The sequence below is a fragment of the Papilio polytes genome, unplaced genomic scaffold, assembly GCF_000836215.1.
Source record: "Papilio polytes unplaced genomic scaffold, Ppol_1.0 DF821289.1, whole genome shotgun sequence".
Lineage (NCBI taxonomy): Eukaryota > Metazoa > Arthropoda > Insecta > Lepidoptera > Papilionidae > Papilio > Papilio polytes.
In genome coordinates, this window is record NW_013527915.1 from 6,485,647 (window position 1) to 6,487,824 (window position 2,178).

The window sequence follows — 2,178 nt, forward strand, 5'->3', positions numbered from 1 at the left end:
CTCGTTGGTAGTGCTTTCCGATCTATCGACGTGGACTTGATGTAAAACAGGAGTACATGCTTTCGTTACAAAAAGAGGCAAAAAAAACATGTAATTGTATTCACTTTGTTGTACTTGTGTTCTTTTCCAGATGTGGAGGTTGAATCCATTATAGAAATGTCGTGAAAATGTCTTGAGGTAATTAACTCCCTACTGGTGATTGTAGTTAATACGGTTTGTGTCGCGCTGTAGGAGCCGCAGTGATGCTGCGTGCTAGCCGCGTGCTCACCGCGTGTTAGCCGCGTGCCCGCCGCGTGTCCGCCTCACTTTCCCCATTAACCGAGTTAGAAATTAGAGCTTGCTTGGGATTTGTGGTGATTTTGCGTAACGCATTGTGGTCGGTGTTGGCATTTCCATAGTTACCCGTAAGATTGCTAGGGGATCGTTTAGGGGTGTTTGATTTAGAATTTTGCTCCTAGATTATCTTGGTTGTAAGTAGAGAAAGCATGCCTTTTATTGCATTACAATATTTGCTATTATTATTATATATTTATTATATTCACGACATTTTTTTTCACGACTCGTTATAATTTAATTACATGAATTAACTCAATATTAAAAGTTTTAATAAGTCTACATGTTTACTTTTACCACATTATAAGGCATTAACACAATTACCACATAAATAATAAAATTTATTATAATTTAATAGATCTCTAAATACAATATTTATTATGTTAAATGTAATTAGAGGTAGTGGTGTAGAGCATGGTAATTTATCAATAATTTTTTTAGATCGTTGAGATATATTTAGCAGTAGTTATTTTAAGAATACATAATAATATATTTATTGTATGTGTACATTGTTTTAGGTCCGTGGCGCGGCGGCTGACGACCGGCGAGGGCGTGGAGCCGGAGTCCTTTGACTCTGTCACTATCTACTTCAGCGACATCGTCGGCTTCACCGCCATGTCCGCGGAGAGCACGCCGCTGCAGGTCGTCAACTTCCTCAACGACCTGTACACGGTCTTCGATAGGATTATAAGAGGCTACGACGTCTATAAAGTAGAGACTATAGGAGACGCCTACATGGTGGTGAGTTTCACCTTACTTTATCTTACTAATATTATAAATGTTTAGATGGCTGGATGTTTGTTAGAGTCTGAACGACTAGGTCTAAGCCTAAACGACTAAATGCATCTCTATATTGAATGAAAGTTGTCATAGATATAGAGGGATAGTCTGGAAGAACACATAGGCTACTTACTTATGTTTTTTTAATTTCACGCGGACGGAGTCGCGTGCGTAAGCTAGTACTGATATAATAAAGCGTAAACACAGTTATATAGGATGTCCGTAATCGTAGCATATTTTGCATAATTCATTTTTAAACAACTAGCCTTACACCTACGTCATGTTTTAGGTTATATTTTTCACGCTATTTAATTTACGGAATGAAGAAATTAGAAAATAACGTCATGTGGGAAAGGGACAAAAACTATTGCAAAGAAACAACTTTGCCGCGGTAACAGCAATTTTTAGCCAATGTCATTTGTGCATTTTAATGCTGATATTTCTAATAAGCTCGTAGCCCATTGAAGAAATACTATTTTATGTATCTTCACTATTTATTGTATATTTTGATTCTAATGATAAAATGTTTTATGTGTGTGTCAGGTATCGGGCCTCCCGATCCGCAACAACGACCGGCACGTGGGCGAGATCGCGTCCATGGCGCTGGAGCTGCTGAACGCGGTCAAGACGCACAAGATAGCGCACCGCCCTAATGAAACACTCAAACTGAGAATAGGCATTCATACAGGTATCAAACTAATAAACTATTAACATAACTATTATGCAAATTTGACATATTAGCTATTGCCGTCTATACGAATATAACAACTTGCAACGATTGTGTTGACAATTTTATGAACTGACAATATTATCTTAAAAACGTTATATTTAGATCAATGAGGTAGCGACACTGCACGGAAGAATGTCGCCATTTTTGTAATTTCGATATTTGATGTCTGAAAAAATAATTATGTAATTTGGTTTTGATTTCCCCATGGGAGAATTTAAATGATGGGATATTTTTATCTAGCAGGTCCCCTGTCAATGTCCTAGAAGTGCTACGTGATGTCGTGTTGCTACGTGTTTGCAATAATCGTAAATTAAAATATATGAAATTTGTATAAA

At 37.3% G+C, this 2,178-nt stretch overlaps 1 protein-coding gene across 1 annotated transcript in view; it reads left to right on the top strand.

Annotated features, from left to right (window-relative positions):
- Positions 1-1,854, top strand: part of LOC106109318 (guanylate cyclase 32E-like) — an 18,840-nt gene extending 16,986 nt beyond the window's left edge. The window contains exons 19-20 of the mRNA XM_013290769.1: positions 852-1,074; positions 1,657-1,854. Coding sequence (XP_013146223.1) covers positions 852-1,074; positions 1,657-1,824 — 391 coding nt within the window. The 3' untranslated portion in view covers positions 1,825-1,854. The remainder of the gene's footprint in view (positions 1-851; positions 1,075-1,656) is intronic.
- Positions 1,855-2,178: the final 324 nt, after the last annotated feature.